This window comes from Mesoplodon mirus (assembly GCF_964341445.2).
Source record: "Mesoplodon mirus genome assembly, chromosome: 11".
NCBI classification, from domain to species: Eukaryota; Metazoa; Chordata; class Mammalia; order Artiodactyla; family Ziphiidae; genus Mesoplodon; species Mesoplodon mirus.
The window spans coordinates 18,190,895-18,216,166 of record NC_138987.1 but is presented as its reverse complement, the minus strand read 5'-3'; the positions used below and the strand labels follow the sequence as shown (position 1 = coordinate 18,216,166).

Sequence of the window (25,272 nt, the reverse complement as noted above, 5' to 3'; positions counted from 1 at the left end):
ACCTGTACTTTGGGCCAACTAGCTATAAATTGGGTGTCCCCACAACACTCTCCCCAGCTTTGATAATTTGCTATACTGGCTCACAGAAATACTTTACTATTACCGGTTTATTACAAAGGCTACAACTCAGGAACAGCCAAATGGAGGAGATGCATAGGGCAAGGTATGGGGGTAGGGGTGCAAAGCTTCCCTATTCTCTCCAGACACTTCCTCCTCCCAGCATCTTGATGTTCCTCAATCTGGAAGCTCTCCAAACCTCGTTATTTAGGGTTTTTATGGAGGTTCCATTAAATAGACATGATTGATTGTATCACTGGCCAATGGGGATTGTCTTGAAGTTCCTCTTGGCTCCAGTAGGTGGGCCAGAAAATTCCAACCTTCTAATCATGACTCAGCCCCCACCCTAAAGCTATCTAGGGACACCCAACCACTCAGTAGATCAAACATTACAACAAAAGATGCTCTTATCACCCTATCACTCAGGGGCAGAGACCAAATCTATTCTATATTTATTATGTCACAGTTTTATCACTCTGTTTCGGTGAAAATATTTCCCATACTGTCTGAAAATAAAGTACCTGTGTCTGGAAAGGTGGAAAAGTGTGTGCTTTGCTATGTTTGCCTGGAAGTACTTAAGTGCACTATCATCAATAGTGATTAATAATGTATGAGTTGGGCCTCCCTGGTGGCGCAGTGGTTGAGAGTCCGCCTGCCGATGCAGGGGATATGGGTTCGTGCCCCGGTCTGGGAGGATCCCATATGCCGCGGAGCGGCTGGGCCCGTGAGCCATGGCCGCTGGGCCTGCGCGTCCGGAGCCTGTGCTCCGCAACGGGAGAGGCCACAACAGTGAGAGGCCCGCATACCGCAAAAAAAAAAAAAAAAAAAAAAAAAATAATGTATGAGTTGTAGGCACGACTGTTTTGCTGCACTACAGACACGACACACATTAAAAAACAGATATGTTTTGGATGGAAACAACATATTACATCATATAATGCTTTATTTACATTTTACAAAACACTTTTACATTAAGTAATTTGAAAATAAGATTTGCTGCATTTTTTTCAGAAGGTCTGTGGGTATTTTCTGATAAGCGCTCCATTCATTGCTTGGTAGACTTCAGATCCCCACCCTCCCCTCCCACCCCCAGCAAGGTTAGTTGCATTATTCTCCTCCTCTCCTTTCCTACTTAAACATTATTAAAGGCTTCTCTTTCCCCTACCCAGGGTAAAGTTGAACCTCTTAGTTCGTGAATACTGGCAGAATGGTAGGATTCCGCAGCTGTGATTTTTGAGTTTAAATAATAACATCGTGCCTGGAAGTCAGGTCCAAGTCCACTTCCAAGTCCACGTCCTTGTTTTGGCACACTGTTTATCTGTGACCTCATTATTTTTTCTTAATCTATGAAACAGACGCATTAAGGTCGATTCACTTCATACATCTATTGTCAGAAGAGGATTTTAAATTCCCTAGGAGAATGGGCCAAGCGTGGGCTTTAGATGGTGCAACATGTTGGCGACATCAGTCCATTATTGTTGCTATAGTCCAAAGATGACAACCCCAAACTTCTCTTACCAACTCAAATTCCAGTTTCTTCCTACCCTTTCTTCCGATTCTTTACTTTCCCTTTGGCTGATATTAGAAGCAGGAAGGGAGTACGGAAAGGCGCCAGGGGTTGGACCAGGGGATAAAAAAAGCCCATCAGACCGGTTAATCGTGTCTGCGATTCTCTCCTTTGCTTCCAAGCGCTTCCAGCAGAAATGAGGATCCAGTTCAGGAACGGCCAAGGCCGGGGTCACAGTGACAAATTTTACAGAGTAATCTGAGGTGCCGTCGCAGGTACCCGCCCAGAGACCCCTTCTTGCGTCGCGGTCAGGGACCCCCTCCAGTTCCCCTAGAGAGTACGCTGTCTGCGCGCGGGCGCGTCCTCTGACAGAGCGCAGGCGTGCGCTCTGCGCCCGCGTTGTCCCCCGGCCCGCCGGAAGGAGCGACGGCGCCAGCGTCCTGCCGCCTGTCCGTCACGCAACCGCCCACGCCGCCGCCGCTTCCGATTGGCCGCAGGCGCGGGCCAGGCCCCATTCCAGCCCCGCCTCCCGCGGATGGACAGGCCGGGAGGGCGGGGCGGTGGCGGGCGGGTCCGCCCAGCTGTCAGTTACGGGGGCGGCCCGGCAGGCGGGCGGGCGGGCGCTCGCTGGCTACTTCTTTGCTCGCTCGCGCGCGCTCCCTCTCGCCGCCTGTGGGGAAGTCGGGGCAGCCCGAGCGGCCGCCGCTACAGCCTCGCCCCGACCTCCTCCCAGTCCTTTCCTGGCTCAGTCTCTCCCTCCCGCGTACCCCCGAGTACTGAGTGGCCCCGCGGAAGGTTCGGAGAGTCACCGGGGCGGCGCCGGGTGGTGTTTAAACCATGTTAAGGAGGATTTTGCAGAGGGTAAGAGAGTGAAACCGTCTTTCAGGAGCACGTGAGCGGGAGAGCCGGAGTCCGGGGCCGCGGAAGCCGCCGCCTCGCTGAGTAGCCGAGGCGGCGGCGGCGTGGCCGCCCCCTCTTCAGCGCCGGCCCCTTCCTTTAGGCCCCGCAGCCCAGGCGGCGATTAGGCCTCGGTTGTCTGCTATGGGGGCGGGCCTCGGGGGGGCAGGGGGAGGGCGGGGCGGCGGCGGGGCAACAGGCCGGGTCCCCTGCGGCCCCCGGCTCACAGGCCCGGGCCCCGCACCCGCGCGGGCTGTCAGTGCGAGCGGACGGCCGGGCGGGAGGGTGTGGCGCCGGCGCGTTTCTTCCAGATTCTGGAATGGCAGTGAAAATGGAGAGTTAGTGCCCGTGGGTCCGGCCGGCCAGCCGCCCGCCGGGCTGGAGCACGCCGGGTGGGAGACGTCGGGAGGCTAGCTCGGCTCTTCCCCCAGCGCCCCGCCCGGCGTGCCCCGCAACTTTACCCGACACGCACCTGCCTCACGCGGATTCGTAATCTCATCTGGGCAGCACTGCAGGGTAATGTGGTGAAACCAGGCCTAACGTTGGCCCAGTCGCTGTAGCGACACTTAACTGGCTAAAGTCAGCTGCGAAGGAAGCTATTACTCACTGTTGGCACCTCCCCTACCCCACACACCCCCCATTTAAAAATGCGTTTTCCCCTCCCAGCCCGGTACCTTTTTTTTTGAGCCATGCAGGTATAGATCCGTTGTCAGCTTAATCCAACGGTACACTCCTTTACTTTCTGCCAGTGCTCTCTCTATGTCAAATCTGGAAAAGCCTGAAGATACAAAGATTAGAGCATTGGAAAGCTGTAGGTGTTTTGTTTAGGAATCAGTTCCTAAAATAACAAAATCTTTTCTATAGGAGTCACTGTTACTCAAGTTTTTGTTTTGGTTAGCTTTCTTTTTTTTTTTTCTTAATTTCTTTTTGACACCGATGGGGTGCAACAAAATGTAAATGACTGAAAAGTTGGTGCCAAACCCATTAGTTGGTTACTGAGAGAGTAGGATAACTAGTTCCAAGGGCAAAAGGAGTTAGTGAACTTGTAGCGTGCAGTCAAGGGATGTACCAAAGAGAGTTGAGTCATCCACTATGTAGAAAGGGAATAGCTTTGGGAAATGTTCAACTCATGTGGAACTTGGTCATGTATCAGGGGGAGAAATAGTTAACTTCTGTATCTTCCACCCTGTATTGACATTTGATGATTTTTTGCAATGTTTTGTCAGAGTTTTTTGAAATCTTGATAAGCGCTGATTTTGGCAGTAGCGAGGGCATGCCCTTTACTCTGGTCATCAGTTCCTGTGTTCAACATTAAAGACACCTGTGCGTGATTTACTTCCACTACTTAGAGATTTTTTCTCTTGTCAGACCTGACTGATTACCTCATGCTTCAGATTGTGTTTCCGTCACATAATTCCACAGCTGAAAATTAGTTCGCCTGTGGTTTGCTTTATAGTTTATAAATAAAGTGTTTACTGACTTAAGAGTAGCTTCTAGTAGTTGTAGATTAGTTTTCAGAAATATGAACTGCTTTCCAGTACTCTCGGTTTAATGTTGTTAAGCGTTACGATTATATAAAGATCATTTTGAGTGTTGGTGCATACACATCGATGGCTACAGAAGTTTCAGCTGAAACCACAAAATTGGAATTTATTCTGGTTATTGCTGAGATATGATAAGGAATCATCACACATGAATAAGTCAGTTGACAACTGAGTTTTTTAACCATGGCATTATTGGTATTTGTGACTGGATAATTCTTGGTTATTGGGGGCTGTCCTTTGCACTGTAGGATATTGAGCTGCATCCCTGGCTTCTACCCACTAGATGCAGTAGCACCCCCCAATCCCCTCCCCCCTGTTGTGACAACCAAAAATATCTGAAGACTTTGCCAAATGTCACCTAGGGGCAAAATTGCCCTGGTTGAGACCACTGTCTTAAATTTATATACTCTTACAAGAAAGTTTGAATTGTTTCTCATCGTTAAGCACGTAACTTTCTTTTTTTCAATGTCCTTATATTAAGTGTCAGTAAATGCAAAGCATCTGCTAGGGGCTGGGAACCAGTTAAATAAGATATGGGCCCGCCTTTTAGGACTCACAGCTGGTTGGGGAAGTGGACATTTAAAAATAATGGCAGTTCTTTGTAATAGAAGAATGAATAGTGCCTGGGGGCCACTTTGTGGGAGGGTTTTGGGGCAATCAGGAAAAGCTTCTGGGAGGAGGACATATTTGCAGCTCAGAAGAGTGGAGGGCAGGTTGGCCTGAGGGAACTGCAAATGCCTAGACAAGAAGTCATAAAATGGGGCAAGTAATATTAAGGCGAATGTGAACATTTAAGTTTAGGGAGTGAAAGGATATGCAGGGATTGGTGGGAGGTGAGGCTGCAGAGGTAGCTCAGACCAGATCAGGAGAGGACCTAGAGTCACCCGGGAGGAGTTTGGCTCTTACAGATGGGTCACTGTTAATGCTCAGCATTTAATAGGGGTATTTGGATAAAGCCTTAAAGAAATCTTGTAATTTGTATTACTAGTATGAACTCCACAGGTGCTATTTACTAACAAGGGTGACTTGAATCTTTAAATTATGTAACATGGCAACCATTTTATTTTACCCCACCCTGATAATCTTATTTCTCAGCAGAGGTCATAAGATATAAGATTAAAACTAAGGTTGCTGATTTAGAGATTTGTTTGAAGTGGTCTTCATGCTTTGAAATTAAGTCGCATACCTTTAGCATTCTGTTTTCACATGACCTTTTCATTTTAACTGTTGTAATTTTCTTCTGAATAGCGTCCTTTATTTTTTATATATTTTTAAATAAATTTATTTATTTATCTATTTTTGGCTGCGTTGGGTCTTCGTTGCTGCGCGTGGGCTTTCTCTCTAGTCGCTGCGAGCGCAGGCTACTCTTCGTTGTGGTGCGGGGGCTTCTCATTGCGGTGGCTTCTCTTTGTTGCGGAGCACGGGCTCTAGGTGCTCGGGCTTCAGTAGTTGTGGCGCATGGGCTTAGTTGCTCCGCGGCATGTGGGGTCTTCCTGGACCAGGGCTTGAACCTCTGTCCCTTGCATTGGCAGTCGGATTCTTAACCACTGTGCCACTAGGGAAGTCCCTGAATAATGTCCTTTAAGTAGCATTTTTGAAAGAAGAAACAGACAATGTGCTTATAATCAATTGTAACTCAGCATCTTTGAACATCACCGATAAGGTCCTAGGGTACTTTATAGAAAATTTAGTTTCTGGTTCTTTTTCTTTTTTCCATTAGCTACTAAAAGGTGTTTCTTTGAGGCTTGTAAGAATCTGAAAAAAAAAATTGGGGTAGCTCCAATATGTATGTATTGATTATTTTGCTTAATAGGCTTTGAAGAGAAATGTGGATTTAAAGTGCTTCATGGCTGGAAAGACATCATCATTTAGTACTTCAGGCAGTTTATAAACGTCTTTGCTATTTCTTTCTTAAGGATTTTATTGTGATTTAACAGTAAGTTAAATCAGAATAAGATCCTTAAGTGTATTAGATTTCCTTTTATTGGTATATATCAGTAATATTGCTAAAGAAAAAAATGGGTTTAATTCTAGAATTGTGGAAATAGAAGGCTTCTTTTATGGGTAACGAGTCTCTCTGATTTTAAAAATGAGGAAGTAGGAAGTGGGAGATTGAGTGATTTATCTAAGGCAACACAGTTAGATGTCAAAGCTGAGACTGGAGCCAAGTTTTCCCAACTCAATCCATTTCCTTTTTTAGCACCTTGTTGCCCTTTCCTCCACCACTCAACTCATATGGTTAGCACTATGCCAGTCATTGTGGAAGATACGGGAAAGCTACGAGATCTGACCTCTCCCTCAGGGAACTTACATGATTAAGTGCCAAAGTAAATTATATAGACAGTGAAGGCTGTAGTAGTACAGAGGAGGACCAATCAGAATGAGCCTGTTAGAGTGAAGCGTCTCCTTGGAGAAAATGGGAAAGAGATGGGGTTTTGAAAAGGTGATTAGGAGAGGAAGAGAGTTAACTTTCATTCTAGGAAGGAGTTACAGTATAAACAAAGACTCAGAGGTGGGAATGATTTTATTCTTCCTGCCCTCCCTCCTGCCTTTGCTTGCATATTGCCTTTCCATAAACAAATGTTTATAACACTGGATATGTGCTAGATACTGGAGGTACAACAGTGAGTAAAACTGATCCTTACCGCTAAGTAGCTTAAAACCAAGTGACTTAGAGAGAGAGGTCTGCTTAGAGCAGAAAGAAATTGAGAGAGAAACTTACAGATAGTGTGACACCTCATTGTGGAGATTCTTGATCATCTAGCTCTAGTCCAATGCACATAGGAATCACATATGTAATTTAAAGCTTCTAGTAGCCACATTTTAAAAAAGTGAAAAGAGGTGAACTTACTTTTTAAAATATATTTCCTTTGACCCAAAAAATCTAAAATATTTGAACATATAGTCAATATAAAAGTTATTGAGATATCTTAGATATTATTGATGAGTTTTTTTTTTTTTTTTTTTTTTTTGCGGTACGCGGGCCTCTCACTGCTGTGGCCTCTCCCGTTGCGGAGCACAGGCTCCGGACGCGCAGGCTCAGCGGCCATGGCTCACGGGCCCAGCCACTCCGCAGCATGTGGGATCTTCCCGGACCGGGGCACGAACCCGTGTCCCCTGCATCGGCAGGCGGACTCTCAACCACTGCGCCACCAGGGAAGCCCCTATTGCTGAGTTTTTTTTGTAGTAAGTTTTTGAAATCTGGTGTGTATTTTGCACTAACAGCACATCTGACTTTGTTATTTTTTTAAAAAGTATTTATTTATTTATTTATTGGCTGCATCGGGTGTTAGTTGCGGCACATGGGATCTTTCGTTGCTGTGCGTGGGCTCTTTGTTGCAGTGTGCGTGCTTCTCTCTAGTTGTGGCGCGCAGGCTTATTAGTCGTGGTGCACGGGCTTAGTTGCCCCGCGGCATGTGGGATCCCAATTCCCTGACCAGGGATCGAACTGGCGTCCCCTGCATTGCAAGACGGATTCTTAACCCCTGGACCACCAGGGAAGTCCCAGCACATCTGACTTTGGACAGGCCATATTTTAACTGTTCAACAGCCTCATATAGTTGGTGGCTACTGTATTGCAGGTCTAGTTGAATACATATATAATTTAACTTTTTTTGGAACTAATTTCAAGCTTACAAAAAGTTACAAGAATAAAATAATACAAGAAACAGCTGTATACTCTTTATCTAAATTTACTTATTAACATTTTATTCTATTTGCTTTATCATTTAAACGCTTTGTTCTCCTATCCTTTTTCTTTTCTCTCTCTGTACATGTGTACTTTTTCTTTATTTTTCCTGAATCACTTGAGGATCAGTTATAGTTCTTCACCTGTGAATGCTTCAATGAAGAATAGGGATATTCTTTTACATAACTACAGTATAGTTGTCAACTTCATAAATTTACATTGATTCCATTTACTATTCATAATTCCATTTTTTTTCAGTTGACCTGGTAATGTCCTTTGTAGCATTTCCCCCTCACCAGTATAGGGTCAGTTAGGGTTAGGTATTATATGTAGTTGACATGTTGCTTTAGCTTCTTTTAATATGGAACATTTCCACAGCATTTCTTTGTAATTTATGACATTTTTGAAGCATACAGATCCCCTCCTGCTTTTTTTTTTTCCTTACAATGTTCCTCATGTTGTGTTGTCTGACGTTTCATTGTGAGTAGATTGAGATTGTGCATTCTTGGCTGAAACATGGCCTAGAATTTTTTGTGTCCATCTCTGGTTATTACATCTGGAGGCCCATGTCTTTTTGTCTTTCATAGGTGATGTTAATTTTGATTACCTTGTCAAAGTTCAAGGTGTAGCCCAACTTTTTGACCTTATCATAATGATTATTTTTTCTTTCTTTGCAATAAATAGGCAGATACTCATAAGACTATGCAAATATCCTGCTCTTTATCAAGAATTTCTCCTATATTTACCATTGTTGATTCTTGCTTGATCTAGTCTTCACCATAATGACTGCAAGATGATGATTTTCCTACTCTAGAACTCCTGCACCTTTACCAATTGGTTCTTGGATTTCCCCTCCCTCCCGTGCCTCACATCTCCCCCCCCCCACCCGCTGCCCCCCGCCCTTACCTACCTTCCTTCCTTTCCTGTTGGTATGGACACGTAAGTTCATTTTTATAAAAATGGCCTGTAACTCATCACTGTACTTAATTATTTTGGTGTTCAAATTGTCCCAGATTTGAACAGTGGGAGTCCCTTCAGGTGGCTCCAGTGTCCTTTTGTCATGCCCCTATCATTTTCTTGAACTCTTCCTTACTTTCTGGTGTAATAAGGTATTCCAACCTTATCCTTTACCTACCCTTTCCCAGCACTGAAACTAGCCATTTCTCTGAGGAGCCCTATTCCTTTTAGTGGGGAATGGTATTAGAGACCAAGGTCTGGGGTAGCTTTCCTTCTTATTTATTTCTTTCAATAGACAAATCTGATATTTTGAATTTTATTCTATAGGCATTAGGAAATTAATAGGATTTTATTAAGCAGTGAAATATATTTGGTATGTAGGGGAGGAAAAGTCTCCTCTACCCTCTTTGGGTCTCTGGCTGGGCCTAAGAATTAGACTGTCTAGGACAGATTAACAGCAGAAAAGCATACAAATTTTATTAAATTTTTACATGTACGTGGGAGCCTTCACAAGAGAATGAAGACGTGAAGGGACCAGAGCAGGAAGTATTTACACCTTTTAGACAGAGAAACGAGATTTGTGAAGAATTGACAAGACAAAGGGGTTTGGGCTGAGGTAGTAAATGGTGAAGAAGTAACTAGGAAGATAAGGGCTAGTTTAACAAGGTTTGTTTGCACAGGTTTCTCAGCCCTAAATTCTCTGGCTCTAGTGATGAGGACATCTTCTTTACTCCTGGTATAGTGAGAGTCCCTTTCACACGGGAGTTTTATCTCCTGCTTTCAGAAAGAAAAAGAAGGGTCAGAATGTTCTTTTTTTGGGGGGGGGGGCTGCATTGGGTCTTCGTTGCTGCCTGCGGGCTTTCTCTAGTTGCTGCCAGTAGGGGCTACTCTTCTTCGTTGCAGTGCGCGGGCTTCTCATTGCGTTGGCTTGTTGTGGAGCAGGGACTCTAGGCCCTCGGGCTTTAGTAGTTCTGGTACGCAGGCTCAGTAGTTGTGGCTCGCAGGCTTAGTTGCTCAGCAGCATGTGGGATCTTCCCAGACCAGGGCTTGAACCCGTGTCCCCTGCATTGGCAGGCAGATTCGTAACCACTGCATCACCAGGGAAGTCCCCAGAATGGTCTTCTTGTACCTGCTGTTTCTTAAATGCCTTTAATTAAAAATAATCAATATGCCAAAGTGACATATTTTGGTGTGACGTTGTGGTTTCCTTTAGGCACATAGTAGGAGTTAATATTTTTTGAACGAGTAAAGGAATATTTTAGGAAGATTAATTTGTCAGTGTTGCATGAGATGTATAAAACCATAGGAAAATACAGGCAGAGATCAGATGAGATTGATTTTAATATTTTTGGCACTAAGTAATTATGATTTGCATTATGATGATGGCCACATGAGCAGAAAAGAAGAAGTAATGAATAGGGAAGACCTTTTGGACATATCTACTTCTCAGACATCTATTATGGGTCTACTATATGCTGAAGCTGCATTGATGAGTAAAATAGACACGAACCCCTGGAGCTGAGTATCCAGGGGAGGGCAGAGGAACTGTTGAAAGGATCACATAAGTATATGGTCACATCCTTGGGTGAATGTTAGGAAGGAAAGCACAGGGAGCCCCAGGAGCGTACAGAGAGAGGGCCCTGATCTAAACTAAGATGTTAGGGAAGGCGTCCCGGATTATTTACACATTTAAGTTTGATGAAATTATTACTCATTTATTGAAGCGAATTTTAAGAAGTGGAATTTTTTCTTACTGTGTAGGTTTATTTTTAGTGTGTTAAGAATAAAAAAGGTATTAAGATATAAAAGAACCAAGGCTAGAACTGTTTCCTTATACTGGTGTCTTTTGCTTGAGCTAAAGAGATAGTATTGAGTTGGCCAAAAAGTGCCTTCGGTTTTTAAGTAAAAATAAAAGACACGTTTTTCATTTTCACCAAGAACTTTATTGAATAATGTATTCACCCTTCTGTTCCACTACTTTCTGCCATTTTTCAGGCAACTTCATAATTCCATCTTCCCAAAACTTTTTATCTTTTTGAGCAAAGAACTGTTCCAGGTGCCTTTTACAGTCTTCCACAGAATTGAAATTTTTTCCATTAAGAGAATTTTGTAAAGACCTAAATGGAAATCCAAAGGTGCAATGTCTGGTGAACACGGCAGATGAATCAGAACTTCCCAGACAAGCTGTAACAGTTTTTGCCTGGTCATCAAAGAAACGTGTGGTCTTGCGTTATCCTGATGGAAGATTATGCGTTTTCTGTTGACTAATTCTGGACGCTTTTTGTCGAGTGCTGCTTTCAGTTGGTCTAATTAGGAGCAGTACATGTTGGAATTAATTGTTTGGTTTTCTGGAAGGAGCTCATAATAGAGGACTCCCTTCCAATCCCACCATATACACAATATCACCTTCTTTGGATGAAGACTGGCCTTTGGTGTGGTTGGTGGTGTTTCATTTCTCTTCCCCACGATCTCTTCCGTTGCACATTATTGTACGGTATCCACTTTTCATTGCCCATCACAATTTGTTTTAGAAAATGGAACGTTTTCATTACGTTTTAAGTAGAGAATGGCTTGTGGAAATACGGTCAAGAAGGTTTTTTCCCCTTAATTTATGTGAACCCAAACATCAAAGCGATTAACATAACCAAGCTGGTGCAAATGATTTTCAACGCTTGGTTTGGATATTTTGAGTATGTCTTTTGAGTATGTCGGCTATCTCCCGCATGGTATAACGTTGATTGTTCTCAGTTAATTTCTCTATTTGATCGCTATCAAATCGCTTCAGCTGGTGTACCTGACCCTGAGCATCGTCCAGTTAGAAATCTCCAGCACAAAACTTTGCAAACCACTTTTTTTTTTTTTTTTTTTTTGCGGTACGCGGGCCTCTCACTGTTGTGGCCTCTCCCGTTGCGGAGCACAGGCTCCGGACGCGCAGGCTCCGGACGCGCAGGCTCAGCGGCCTGGCTCACGGGCCGCCATGGCTCACAGGCCCAGCCGCTCTGCGGCATGTGGGATCTTCGCGAACCGGGGCACGAACCCGTGTCCCCTGCATTGGCAGGCGGACTCTCAACCACTGCGCCACCAGGGAAGCCCTGCAAACCACTTTTGACATGTTCAGTCAGTCACAGTACCTTCTCCATACACTGCACAAGTCTTGCTTTTTGCATTTCGGATGCGTTTTTACCTTTCTTGAAATAATAAAGCATAATATGCCGAAATGTTGCCTTTTTTTCTTCCATCTTCAACATTAAAGTGGCTACACAAAAATTCACTGATTTTGATTTTTTTTTTTTTAATGCACGCTGATATGACGGCCGTCACATACAGTCTAACAAAATTGTTTTGAATGAAGTTAAAGATGACTAAGTGCCATTAGAGCCATCTTATGGAAAAAGCCAAATGAACCTTTTGGCCAACCCAATATAATTATTGGTAAAAATCCTGAACTCTGAAAAAAACAACAAACAAAAAAGAACCCGAACTCTGGAGCCAGACTGCCTGGGGTGGCATCTGTACCCTATTTACTAGCTGGGTAGCTTTGGGCAAGTAAGTTGACTTCTCTGTGGCTCATTGAAATAGTCATAATAATAGTACCCTTCTCATAGAGTTGTTGTGAGGATTAAATGAATTAATACATGTGAAGGTTTTACAACTGTATCTGGCACACAGTAAACTCTATAAATGTTATTTGCTGCTAATGTTAGTTTTTTGTTATTACATACTCCCTTGTTATCTTTTTTTTAACTTTGTGTGTGTGTGTGTGTGTGTGTGTGTGTGTGTGTAGAAAGTCATTTGTCATACTGTTGAACATTTATTCTGTGCTCATTGCTGGGCTGGCAGAGATTTAATGGGGGAGACAGATACTTAAATAATTACAAAGCAGTGTGATGTGTCAATAGATGTACAGAGGAAGAATGTGAGCGCAAAAGAAAAAGTAACTAATTCTGTGGTGAAAGGAGGAGGGAGGGAGACGGAATGGAGATTGTTAAAGGCCTTACAGAAGCTGGAGAGACTCAGGCAAGGAGGAACAAGGGAGAGAAGGCATTATTACAGACAGTGACCAGGCAAATGCAAAAACCTGAAGCAGCCTAGCACAGCATAGGGGAATTGTGAATATTTTCGCATGTGGATGGGGATAGTTATGAGACTGGAAAGGATTTTGGACTTTATACAGTAGATAATATGGAGCCACGGAAAGTTTTTAAATAATCAAATTTGTAATAAGGAAAACCCTCCAAAAATATTTTCCCCTTATAATCCTTATAAAAAGTATATCAGGTGAATCAGTCTTCTGTCTAAAATCTGTTGGTGACAACTCAGCGCCCGTAGGAGATGTCCACACTCTTTACCTTGGCATGCAAGGCCGATGCTGCTCTGGTTCCTTGGGAAAAAAGATTCCATTTCAGGCTCATCTCCACCTACCGCTGTACATTCACTGACCTTGCCATCCTCACTAACTGTGTTTCCCACAACTTCCCCTGATCTGTCATCCCTTCACATCTCCATAGAAGCTCTTTATTCTGCTGTGAGTGCCCTGCCATTACTTGTCCACACTGCTCAGTTTAGGGGATACTAGGAGTTAGTTGCTTGCTCTTTTTTCTTTCTCCCAAAGCACCCCATACTAATTAAGACAATGGGCTTTTGGAATTAGACCATCATTTAAGCCCTGGCCTCCTCTATTCATGAGCGTGAGATCTTGTGCAAAATTTCAAGCTCTTTGAGACCCAGCTGTTTTATCTGTAAATTGAGCATAATATGTACTTTACAGTATTATAGAAGGATTAAATGAAATAATGTTCATGAAGACTCACCACAGTATCAGCATTCAATAAACGCTTAGTGTATAGTAGCTCAGTATACTAAAACACTTAGTATATAGATCTCTGCAAAACTTATTCCATTGTTTTTGTTGATACTTGACTTCTCCACTGCTAGACTGAGCTCCCTTAGAGTGGGGATTTTTCTTTCTTAGTGTGTAGGACCTACATTAATGTTTGATACTTGGTGTATTTTCAGTAATACATATTGACTTGGTAGCTGTGTAGAGAGGATGGCTCCATTAAGGGAGAGACCAGCTAGAAAGTAATAACGTTTTAGTTCCTTAAATTGTTGCACATTAGAATCATTTAGAATCCTTAAAAAAAAAAAAAGAAAAAAGAAAGAAAAAAAAAAGATTCCCAAGTCCCTCCATTGAATCAGAATTTCTGCATCTCTCGTTGTTAATCCAGGGGATGATGAAAGTTTGAATCAGACAATGGCTTTGGGGATAGAGAAAGAACAGATTTTCAAGAAAGTTAGGAGAATTAATAGGACTTACTGACTTGTGAGTAGTCTGGGTGGAAGGAACTAAGGTGAAGAATAGAGGAGGAGGAAGAACAGGTTTGGGGAGGAACACAAGTGTGAACTAGAGGTATGGACATCCCAACAGAGATGTTCACTAGGCAGGTGGATATATGTAGGTCCAGCACTCAGGAGACAAGTGGAGGCAAGTATTAGACATGTGTGAATGTTGAAGAGACGTCAATTCAAATAAGGACTGAGAAGTATCCACTGAATGGAACAGTTAGGTCATACCTAGTTCAGTTTCAGGAGAGTCATGGGGAGAAATGATTGGCTGGGAAGTAAGGGCGTAGAAACAGGGAGTGCAGACTGTTCTTCCAAGATATATGGAGGAGAGGAAACAGTAATTAAATATTAAATGCATGAATGTAATCTGTCATCCTTGGACAATATTCTAATGAGTGCTTTTTATTTTCAAGGATTATAAACTTCCTCAAATCAGTCTAAATTGAAAGGAGGATTTATTGTAAGGTTTCAAAGTGATCTAAGAATAAGAATTGCTGTAAAGTTGGGTCTCTAGACAGTAGGACCTAGAAAGGTGTCAGGGCAGAGGCAGTACTCCCCTCTGTCTCACACAATCTCCTGGACCACTGGCATTTTGCCTCTGCATCTCTGTGTGCATCCTCCTTGCTACTCCTTGCTTAGTATGCTCAAGACCTCAGATGGCCATCTGACCACATGATTCTACTTGCTTTTCATCTTACCTTTGCATAGCCAACTGGCCAAATGTCTCAATTTCCAAACCCCAAGAGAAGAATCAAAAATGTCCTCCTCATCTTTTCTTGTTGGGTCATGCGTAGGTCTCTGGCTGGTCAGTAATGGGGTTGCTTCCTCTGGGTCAGGTGTCTGTTGCTGGTTTAGTCAGCTGAGGTTGGGAGTGGAGTGAGGTCATTTGATTCTTAGGATTCCTCCTTTTAGGAATTGTGATACCATGAAACACATCTTTTACAGATCATTCTAGAAATAAGCTTTACTGTGGCTCTGAAATAGTGATTATAGTTCTGGTTAGGTTCATTTGGTGCCAACTAATTTTCTTACCCTCTATTCTAGTTTTTTCCTTCATAGCTTGTGCATTCTCAAGAGTCAGTGGTCTTTTGAAACTTTGGCTGGGTTATAACTTTGATTTACTTAAGTCCCTCCTGTACTCTTATTTACCTCATGACTTTGATGTGTATCTGTTTAGTGCCAGTTTGTGTGGCTAAGTTTTTTTTAAAATATTTATTTATTTATTTGGCTGCGCTGGGTCTTAGTTGCAGCACGTGAGATCTTTGTTGCCGTGTGCAAGATCTTTGTTGCGGCTCGTGGGATCTTCGTTATGGCATGTGGGATCTTTTTTTAGTTGTGGCATTTGGGCACTTTGTTGAGGCACGCGGGATCTAGTTCCCTGACCAGGGATTGAACCTGGGCCCCTGCATTGGGAACGTGGAGTCTTAACCACTGGACCACCAGGGAAGTCTCTGTGTGACTGATTAGTCATTTCTCTTCATAGTTTGCGGTTTAAAGGCCTAAGCATGGAGCTCAGCAGTAGTTCATTGTTCACACTGGGGTTTGTTTGTTTGTGTGTCTGTTTTTGCCACTGAACCATTTTGTTGGTTGCTAGCTAGCTTGTGAATGGCTGCTTTTGGGTCCAGGTGATCACATTTGGTCGATTGGCAGTAGACATGGGGTCATATACCCTGGCTGTCTTGGACTGTGTTCTCAATATGGGCTGCAGTAGGATAACTTACTTTGGGATAGATCCATGGCCATTGCTTACACTGTGATTGATTGACATATTGAACATGAATAACTTAGTTGCATAGAATTCTGTTTAAGTATTGCATGGGTCATAGCAGCAGATGGAATTTAATAAAAACCACATCCTTTCCCTCGTTTCAATGTTTAATATTAGACTATGGTTAAGTTTTACATAAATATGCTAATATAAAAGTTTTTCTAGCATCTCAGTGATACTTTATTGGGACTTTATTAGCTAAATAATATTTGGAAAGTGTTTTAAGAATTCCTGACTTTGTGTAGTGCTATGCCAAAACGCACTCTGTTGTGGGGGATTGATTAAGAGGTAATCGTATTGAGTTGGACCTCTGATAAGGAAGTATGGGTTTATTTTGTTCTATAAGACATTAATTTTTCTGATAAAACCTTATTATATGTTTGCAACTTCCAAATATTCAAAACAATGATTTAGTTTTAAAATAGAATATTTAGAAATAATAAAATAATATATTTCTGGTTATAAAAATAAATCATGTACATCATAGAAATCTGAAAAGTTCAGAAAAGGAAAATTGAGAAGAAGCATAGGGCTTGTAGCATAGTGGATGGTTTAACTTTGAGAGCATTTTGTTTAAGTCAGGTGGAATCTCCAGCTTTGTGCATTATTACATTTGTAATCTTAGCTAGCAACTTACTTAGTTTCTTTAACCTTATTTTTCCCCCTTGGTTAAATGAGAACAGTTCCTTTGACTTTATCCAAAGGATTGTTGTGATGATTAAGTGATATAATGTGAATAAAGATCTTGATGTTGTGCCTGTCACAGAGGTTGTAAGTTAGCTATATTATTAATAGAAAGATATAATATTTCATTTAGCACACTACCAATTGACATTTCTTTAACTAGTATAAAACTCAAGTTTCTTATGTGCCTGATTTTGAAAGTACAAATGATCTAGGAGAAGTTGATATTCTGAGCTTTACAATAAGATTCAAGCCTCTGGGTTATTTTGATTTTGTTAAGTTTTTGAATGTAAAGACACCACATCAAGTCGAGAAATCACTGAATTTGGAATCAAAAGATTTGAGTCCATGTTCTAAATTCTGCTATCAGTGTGATCTTAGGCAAATCACGAGCTTCTCTTGGCTTCACTTTCCTTATCTGTTCAATGAGGGCACCACCTAGGTGATTTCTAAAGTGCTTTTCAGGGTAAAAGTATTAGTTGAAAATCACGGAAGTACCAGGATTTTGAGTCTGCAGACCATTTGCAACCCCAAAGTAGCATTTTAAGTGTTACATAACAAATCCTGATACCTTTTACCCTGTTTCCTAGCCTCTTTGCTGAGAAAAAACACTGTCTTCAGGAAGCAAGGATTCAGTGATAAAATCCCATAGCTCATGTAACATGACTGTCACAGCACCTGCCACATAGTAGGCTCCAGAAGAGAGTAGGTCTCCTTTTCTGTTGAGTTCCCTCCACCACTCCCTTTCCCCAGTGTATAGCCCTTTATGCGTGTCTCAAATGCAAGTAAGGTACATTCATTTTACTGGATGCTTTGGTGTGGGCCATAGATTCCCCTTCAGGATAGAGACACATTCTCTTAGTTGCTTGGGATTATGGCTGCCTCACCCAAGTTTATGTCCCCTTCCTGGAAGCCACCTGCATTTCATTCCTGGTTAATGGTGGGGGATGCAAAGAATCATCCTCTTGCCTTGATTAGAGACTAACATGAAGGGTCATTCTAGCTTCAGGACTCTTAGTGGGCTTAGCTGAGGCTGCTCTTGCAACTGTTATTGATCAATACTGTTTAGCTTCTCCCTTGGCCCAGTCATGCTGCCTCTGTGCCTACACAGGTGTTCTTGAGAGCACTCCCCAGTAAACCTGCTTGCAGATATCGGTCTCGGACTCTGTTTCCTTGGGAACCTGAATTACGAGTCATCTGCTATTTGGATAGTCTTTCTCAGGGATTTTTGCATCGTAAAAGATGATAATATTCAGCATGGATTTTAATTTTATCAATACTGTGTTCCACTTCTTTGAAGCTGACATTCTACATATTTTTTATAACAGGAATCCATAGCCCGTAGGTTAGGATTTTTGTTAGATTCTGGAGTTTTTACATAGTAGGTCTTCAAGCACATTTTGGGATTTTGAGTATGGCCCACAGATTCTCTGTTTAGGAAATTTTATTATTAGCACCTTTCCCAGTTCTCTCAAGTGATTTTAAGACTTAAAAAATGAAAAGTGGCGTGTGAGGCATGGGAGCTGGAGTGTGGGCCATCCTCCCTCGGGGTGGGGTGTAGTCGTCGTTTCCACACCCCCCCTACCCTCCCAACCCCCGCTCTGAGACAGGTAGGAGGGCTGCGGTGAGCCTTGAAGCCTAGGGTGTGGGCCCAGGTGGAGCCGCTGCAGGTGCAGATCTTGGAGGTGGTAGCAGATATTCAGATGAGAACTTTGAAGGCCGAGGTGGAGAAGGGTTGCATGTGAACAGCAGCTGAACATGGGTCAGTCGGTCCTGAGAGATGGGCGAGCGCCTTCTTTTAAAAAAAAAAAACAAACTTTTAATTTTATATTGGAGTATAGCCGATTAACAATGTTGTGATAGTTTCAGGTGGACAGCAAAGTGAGTCAGCCATACATATACATGTATCCATTCTCCCCCAGGTTCTGAATTCTTATTTTGATACATTTTTGTGTCTGTCTCTCCATATTTATTGAATCAAGACACCTGATAGTCTAAACTTGCTTAAAATATGTGAATCAATTTTAATTATATGTTAGATATTTAATTACATGTTAGGTATTTAAAAAGTGTTAGATATTAAAGTCTTATTCTTTCACTTAATATTGAGTTAATTGTATGATGTCTATAAACCCAATTTAGTTGCTAGTAACTTATCTATAATTAGTTTTGATTGTCTCAGTCTCTTATTGACTAGGCTGCTTTCTTTTTTTTTCCTGACTGGACTGCTTTCATATACCTATTAATAACCACTAACTAAATTTTAGAGTTTTGAAAGTATGCATAAGAAAGCTAAGCATATATAGAGATTGGAAATATATTTGACTCTGTTTCTATGGGCATGCTTTTAAGTTAGCCAGTTTAGGGCCCACATGAATCATGGAATGAGAATTTTGGAGCTAGAAAGACCCATGATCTTGTCCTGTCCCTGTAGTTTGTCATTGAAGAAGCTGAGATTAGAGAAATTAAGTGTACTCTGATGGGTATCAGAGAGATGGCCAAGAAATATTTGAGACAGTAGAGAGGATATTGAATTAGGACTTGGAAACCTAAGTTTTAATTGCAGCTCTATCGTTAGATAGCATGATGTCAGGTAAGCCAGTTGTACCTTCTAGGGCTTCGTTTCCTCATCTATGGAGTGTTACAGTTGGAACATGATTTCTGAGACGTTTTCCAGCCTTTTTTTTTTTTTGCGTTACGCGGGCCTCTCACTGTTGTGGCCTCTCCCACTGTGGAGCACAGGCTCCGGATGTGCAGGCTCAGCGGCCATGGCTCACGGGCCCAGCCGCTCCATGGTATGTGGGATCTTCCCGACACGAACCCGTGTCTCCTGCACTGGCAGGCGGACTCTCAACCACTGCGCCACCAGGGAAGCCCGTTTTCCAGCTTTTAAATTTTGATTCTCACCCCCCTTCTCTGGCATACTGTATTGTATGTATTGTAGTCTATGTCACTAGGTTAGGCAGGGAAGACTTAGGATGCGGAAGTGTATTGTGTGCTGGCACTTGAGAAATTTTGGAGTAGGCTGGAATCAGGTGCAACGGGGGAATATAGCCTCTTAGAGACACCTTAGAAAGACGAATAGGAATTGCACTCAATTCACCATTAATAATTTAACAACAGGGGTGACTATTTGATGCTTATTAAAGTCGTAGATGGCTCTAGGTTAGGCAGAACTGCTCACATTTAAAAAAATAGGAATTATTTTCAGTTGAAAGCTGATGTAAATGAATTAGGGTTAAATGTGGTATATTTGTAAAGAAGCTTACTATTGTACATGGTTTTATGATGGATAGAAAAGCATCTGTGGAGTTACATGGTGGGTCAAGGTCATATTGCAACAGTCTGAGTAAGCCTTCTACATCAGGAATTGATATAGATTGGGATATATTCGGTTTTAAGAAGGTAGAGAAATGAGAAGGATCTCAGAGGACAAAAAAAAAAGTAATTACCAAAAATGAGTTGTAAACAAGTTTAAAGTTGTTAGATTTGTAATGGAGATTAGAACAAAGAGTATTAGTGACCGTTTTCAAGGTTGAAGATTGAGAGCAAGCAGGAAAGGACTTAAGAGACAAATTTTATATGAAGTTTGAGGCTGACAGGAGTTAAGGATTAGGAGTATAGAAGATATAAAGTGAAAAGTAGAAGGTCCTTCCCAGGAATCAGTGCTAATAGTTACTTGTGTATTTTTCCACAAAGTTTTAATGCATATATCCATTAACATACTATATGAATTTGATTTTTTTCACTTAATATAGTTTGGAGAGCTTTCAGTATCAGCACTTTCAGAACTGCCTCTTATTATTTGTTTACTTTTAATAACTACATTATATTTTATATATGGATTATTAAAATTTAATCATTTCTCTATTGAAGGACATTTAGTTTGTTTCCAGTTTTGCTAATAAATAACACTGCAGTGAGCATGCTTGTATACATATATAGGTGGTCCTTTAATGAATTTGTCCACTGGGTAATTTCCTCGCAGTGAGTCATAGAGTATGCACATTTTTTGTATTTAGTCACACTCCCACAAACAATGTTTGAGAGTGTTGGTTTTGCAATACTCTTTCCACCAATGGGTATTGTCAAAGAAAAAAAAAATTTTGATTTTACCCAAATACCCTGAAAACCAGATTGGCAGTTTAGTCTTCTAGTCTCTTGTTTAACTTAGAAAGTTAAAAAAGAAACAATGGAAAATAGAATAATGTAAATCTTGGAGTAGTTATAGTAATTCTTTTTAATGTAATGATAAGTATTGTGTGTTAGTTAAACTCAGGGGGTATTTTTATTGTGTCCTTACTAGGAAATTTGATGAATACCTCATTCTTTATAAGGCTCCCATCCTCAGAAAGGTTCCTTTTCTCTCTTGTGGAGAAGATACGACATTATATTTACTCTATCTAATTGTGTCTATTGCTGCATAATAAACCATCCCCAAACTTTGGCTTTGGCTTAAAACCACCATCATTTTATTTGCTTTAGATTCTCTAGATCAACAGTTTGGGCTAGGCTAAGCTGAATGGTTCTTCTGCTGGTCTCTCTTGGAGTTACGAATACAGCTGGAGTTATCTGTTGGTTTGATTGGGATGATAGTCTAATAGCCTCTCTCAGATTGCTGATAATATACCTTGGGTCACATGTGTCCAAGGTTAGCCTGGGCTTGTGTGGTGACAGAAGAGTTTCCAGCAATGAGGGAGCAAATCCCATTGTGCACTCTACTTGTATGTTATTTGCTACTCTACCATCAGCCAAGCCAAGTCTCATGGCCAGAGCCCATGGGGGAGAGGATTGATTACACAGGAGAATTGCAAGGGCATTAAAACATAGGTGTGATTCATTGAGAGTCATCACTGTAACAATCTACCACCACTTTCTTCTTCCTTGTATTGGTAAGTGTTACAAGAGACGTATAAATAAGAGATATAATAGTTTAAAATAGAGAAAGATTTCTTGTCTAAGGAAAGGTTTTATTGATGTCACTTAAGTTAGAAAGACTGATTCCATCAACAGTTGCAGGCTGTTGATTTTCCAGATTTTTAATTTCTTCTACATATATTAACTGACATTTTTCTGTAAAGAACTTTTCAGTTTAAACCAGGGCGATTTGGTTGCCATGAATTTCAGCGTATACTGGATGGTCAGGATAAATGCTTAATTCGTTTTCTTTAATTATGAATTTTCAGAATAAGAATTGATACACTACTCTAGTAGTGATCAATGAAGCTTGCTTATTTGTCTTTTGACTTTCTCTTTCCTTGAGGAAAGAGAACTCATGGATTTTTTTTTTTTTTTGCCTTTTGATTTTTTAATTACTCAGAAAAACTTCATTTTTTAATTTAGCTTTCTGATTCTGTGCTTGTGCTTTCAACACTTTCACAACGATTTTATGTTCCTCAGTAAGGAAAGCGTGCTTGTTCCTGTCATGGACACATTTAAAACACACATGGAACCACCATAGGCCTGGCCGATATGTTTTTTCGTTTTAGACAACCTTGTAAGAGCTTTAGGTCTCACAGCACAAACTCCTCAAAGTTGGCCTGGGCACACGCCACATGTGGATTTTGGTGCTTTCCCAACCTTCTTGGTATAAAGGTAAACACCAGGGGTTTGGGACAGCCTGGTTTTGTTAGAGGCTGTATTGTAGGATAGCCTACAGATGGTGTCTCAAACACTGGACCATCCTGAATGCCTCTAGATACCATCCCCGGAAGAGGAAGAAGCACTCATGGATTTTTTTTTTTCTTTCTTTTTTTTTTTTTTTTGCGGTACGCGGGCCTCTCACTGTTGTGGCTTCTCCCGTTGTGGAGCGCCTCTCCCGTTGTGGAGCGCCTCTCCCGTTGTGGAGCGCCTCTCCCGTTGCGGAGCACAGGCTCCAGAGGCGCAGGCTCAGCGGCCAGGACTCACGGGCCCAGCCGGTCCGCGGCATGTGGGATCCTCCCGGACCGGGGCACGAACCCGTGTCCCCTGCATCGGCAGGCGGACTCTCAACCACTGCGCCACCAGGGAAGCCCATGGATTTTAAAATATATTTCATGAACTCAAGGATTTATATATATTTAGTGGGTTTCAGTCAATTGAAGTCAGTGTGACTTTTTTGGTATGCAAATTGTCCCAGCTTTACCTAGTAGAAGTGCCTTCACGGTGACTTTTGTCATTTTGACAGGACCCTGTTAGTGTTTGATAACTTCCTTGCTTTGTGGCACAGCATGTGCCAGGTTCATCTAGTAAACTTTCTCCTCCAGGCTGGAATCATCCATTTCTCCAAAGAGTCCTGGTTTCTTTTAATGGGGAATGCTATTTAAATACCACTGTCTGGGCACTTAGGGTTCTCATTGCTTCTGTGTTGTCATTGCTTTTAAGCATTTAAGATAAGAACTAGGATGTATATACACACATGTACCTATGGACAGATTTAAAAAGCAAAACAACATGAGTTCAAATTAAAGTATTTTTTCCTTTGTGTTTATATTTTGAAATTTTATACTGAACATCTTGGCTCTTAACGTTAACATAATTATTTTTTCCTAAAAATATATATAACATAGCTTTAAAACAACAATACTAATATTACTGTTAATAAGCTTACTGAATCAGTTTTACTAATTTTTTTTTAGCAGTTCTTTTTGTCATTATACTATAGCTCGCTAAGGCTATAAAGTCAAAACATTGTGTTCTTAAAACACTTGAAATAATTATATTCTTTGTGTGGCTATAGCATTAACTTGAGATTCAGTTAGGTTTAAAATTTTAAAAAAAATTAAAAATTGTAATATGAAATTTAGCATTTTTATCATTTTAAAGTATAAAGTTTAGTGGCATTAAGTACATTCATATTGTTGTGCAACCATTACAACTATCTATTTCCAGAATGTTTTTATCATTCCCAAACTGAAATTCTGTACCATTAAACAACTCCTTATTCCCCCTACCCCAGCCTTTGGCAACCACTGTTTTACTTTCTGTCTCTATGAATTTGATTATTCTAGGTACTCATATTAGTGGAGTCATACATATTGGTCCTTCTGTGTCTGGCTTATTTCACTTAGACTAATGCTTCCTGGGTCCATCCATGTTGTAGCATGTATTAGAATTTCCTTCCTTTGAAAGGCTGAATAATATTCTATTGTATGCATATACCACATTTTGTTTATCCATACATCTATCGGTGGACGTTTGGGTTGTTTCCACCCTTTAGCTATTGTGAATGCTGCGATGAACATTGGTGTACAGATATCAATTCGAGTTCAGTTAGACTTTAGCTGAGGTTTTAAATAAATGAGGATTATTATTAACTAAGCTAGAGAACATAGGAGGAAAAGAAAACTTTTCCCCTGGGGTGGTAAAGGGTTGAGATAAGTGGTTTGATTTTGGAAATGATTCATTTGAGGTACTTTGGGAAATCAATTAGAAAGCAACTGGAAATGTGGTATAGAGATAATAGGGTGCTAAATTAAGTCTCTCTTTTATAGTCCAGGTGAGAGATGATGAAGTCTTGAACTGAGTTAATGGCAAAGGAGATGAAGAAAGGATAGATTCAAAATTTATATAGGTGATTCAATTAACTTGGCGATTGGATGTGAAGGTTGAGAAAGAGGGGAGTTAAGGGAAATGCTTTGGATTTAAGCAAGATGGGTATGTGATGTTTCTGTAAGTTCAGGTAGAGAACGCAGATGGATAAAAGGTTTATGAGAACAGATAATGAATTTGGTTTTGAATAAAATGACTTTAGTGTGCTTTCATGGCACTCTGGTAGAGATATTTAGCAGGAAAGGAAAATATGAATTTGAAGTTCAGCAGAGATCTGGATTAGATTTAGAATTTTATTTTTGTCTGCATTGGGGGATAAGTAAAGTTAAGGGAGTAAGTGAGATCACCTAACAGTGTATGGTAAGCTAAGAGGTTGAACATGAAAATTCCCTGGAAGCCCTGGAATGCTTTCCATGAAATAAGAAAATTGTCATTTGCAAATATACCTTTTCAGTTCATCTGTATGTGCAAAGTTCTTAGTTCTTTTTTTTTTTTTTTCTTTTTTTTTTTTTGCGGTATGCGGGCCTCTCACTGTTGTGGCCTCTCCCGTTGCGGAGCACAGGCTCCGGATGCGCAGGCCCAGCGGCCATGGCTCACGGGCCCAGCCACTCCGCGGCATATGGGATCCTCCCAGACCGGGGCACGAACCCGTATCCCCTGCATCGGCAGGCGGACTCTCAACCACTGCGCCACCAGGGAGGCCCCAAAGTTCTTAGTTCTTAATAGTAAGAAAGAGGTAGTGAGGGCCCTAAGAAATCTTTGATTATTCATTTACAGTACAAAGATCAGGTAATGTATTTGAAGCACCCTTCTATTATTATTATTATTGTTTTGATAGATTTATTTGTTTTATTTTTGGCTACATTGGGTCTTCATTGCTGTGCACGGGCTTTCTCTAGTCACGGCGAGTGGAGCCTACTTTTCGTCGTGGTGCGTGGGCTTCTCATCGCGGTGGCTTCTCTTGTTGTGGAGCGCGGGCTCTAGGCGCGCCGGCTTCAGTATTTGTGGCACGTGGGCTCAGTAGTTGTGGCTTGTGGGCTCCAGAGCGCAGGCTCAGTAGTTGTGGCACGCGGGCTTAGTTGCTCCAGGGCATGTGGAGTCTTCCCAGACCAGGGCTCAAACCTGTGTCCCCTGCATTGGCAGGTGGATTCTTAACCACTGTGCCACGAGGGAAGTCCCAAAAGCACCCTTCTTAAGGTCTGAATATAATAGATGGCTTTTCAAACTTCTTGAATTTGTGAAAATTTTCCTAATTGGTCTTTATGGTGGGAGGAGGGTGAAACAGAGTGACAAA

The 25,272-nt window shown here is 41.6% G+C and overlaps 1 protein-coding gene across 4 annotated transcripts in view; it reads left to right on the top strand.

Annotated features, from left to right (window-relative positions):
- EEA1 (early endosome antigen 1) overlaps positions 1-25,272 on the top strand; it is a 525,485-nt gene that overhangs the window by 379,742 nt on the left and 120,471 nt on the right. The window contains exon 1 of one of the 4 annotated variants that reach the window (XM_082635352.1): positions 1,057-2,425. The exons of the other annotated variants lie outside the window; for them this stretch is intronic. Coding sequence (XP_082491478.1) covers positions 2,402-2,425 — 24 coding nt within the window. The 5' untranslated portion in view covers positions 1,057-2,401. Of the gene's footprint in view, positions 1-1,056; positions 2,426-25,272 lie in introns of those variants that run through there. 4 annotated transcript variants of the gene reach the window in all.